Raw genomic sequence first — 1167 nt, 5'->3', positions numbered from 1 at the left:
GTATGGACAGTGCTGATCCCATGCACCCTCCCCAAAAAACAAAACAAAAAAAACCCACCAAACTGAACATGTGCAGCTTGTCCCCTAGCCTCTGTTTCATATGGAAATAGTTTGGGGACAGTGGAAGATGGGGAGGATCAGAGAAGACAGGATCAAACAGCCATTTTATACAATGGGGAGGATTAACGCCTTAGGTTCTACAGTGAGTATAACAAGCATGCTTTACTACATATACAGACTGATTTTACTGTTGTGGGTTTAGTAACACTTTTAAGTTCCTAAAGCCTCTCCTGATATGTTTTTTCCCCCAGACCAGCCTTTGTCAACCTTTTCAACACAGAGGAACCCTTGAAATAGCTATTTCTCATCCACCATTGTAGTGACAGGGTTTGCCCGGCTCATTATGTCGTCCCACAAGACCTTTAGAATTAAGAGGTTTCTCCCCAAGAAGCAGAAACAGAATAGACCAGTGATGGCGAAGCTTGGCACCCCAGATGTTTTGGAACTACATTTCCCATGATGCTCAACTACATTGCAGAGTGCATGAGCATCATGGGAAATATAGTTCCAAAACATCTGGGGTGCCAAGGTTCGCCATCACTGGAATAGACCAATCCCACAGTGGATCAGAATGAAAACTGGAAATAAGATCAGGTATATCTCTAAGAGAAGACACTGGAGAAGGACCAAGCTTGGCCTGTAAGAAGCTGCGTCCATGGAAGCTGGGCATCTTGTGGGTTACTTGCCAAAACCCGATCAACACCTTATACAGTTATTTTGTAGCAGTATCTGCTGTTTCCAGTTCAAATAATCATAAGATCTACAAAAATGAACCCTTGAAATAAATTTCTTGTTTCGGGGAACCCCTGCTAAAAATTAAAAATCTACAACTCATGACACATTAGTGTGACAGTCAGTGGGAAGAATGCTCCTTACTCTTGTCACCATTGGGAAGAATTACCCCCTTACAGATAGCTAAAAGGAACAATGGTGTCATTGGAAACTTATCTGAGAGCCAGAAATTGCCCATTGCTCAAGGAAACCCTAGCAACCTCAGGAGGAACCCTGGTTGAGAAACCCTGCCCGGGACCTTTCACCCTTTTTTGTTGCCCGTCTCTAGAATTGTTCTATCGTATCAATATCTTTTTGTAGGTGACGTCTCCAAAA

General features: G+C 43.0%; 1 protein-coding gene across 1 annotated transcript; it reads left to right on the top strand.

The window, feature by feature from the left end:
- Positions 1-403: 403 nt before the first annotated feature.
- On the top strand, positions 404-829 carry LOC309562555 (large ribosomal subunit protein eL39-like; the record flags this gene model as incomplete). Its single annotated transcript, XM_082266805.1, has 2 exons — positions 404-469; positions 614-829. 2 exons carry the CDS (start codon positions 404-406, stop codon positions 701-703), a joined length of 156 nt encoding a protein of 51 aa, XP_082122931.1. The 3' UTR covers positions 704-829.
- Positions 830-1167: the final 338 nt, after the last annotated feature.

This window comes from Pelophylax lessonae, assembly GCF_965119305.1.
Source record: "Pelophylax lessonae genome assembly, chromosome: 9".
Lineage (NCBI taxonomy): Eukaryota > Metazoa > Chordata > Amphibia > Anura > Ranidae > Pelophylax > Pelophylax lessonae.
Note: the sequence above shows the minus strand (reverse complement) of the source record. Positions and strands in the feature narration are given on the sequence as shown.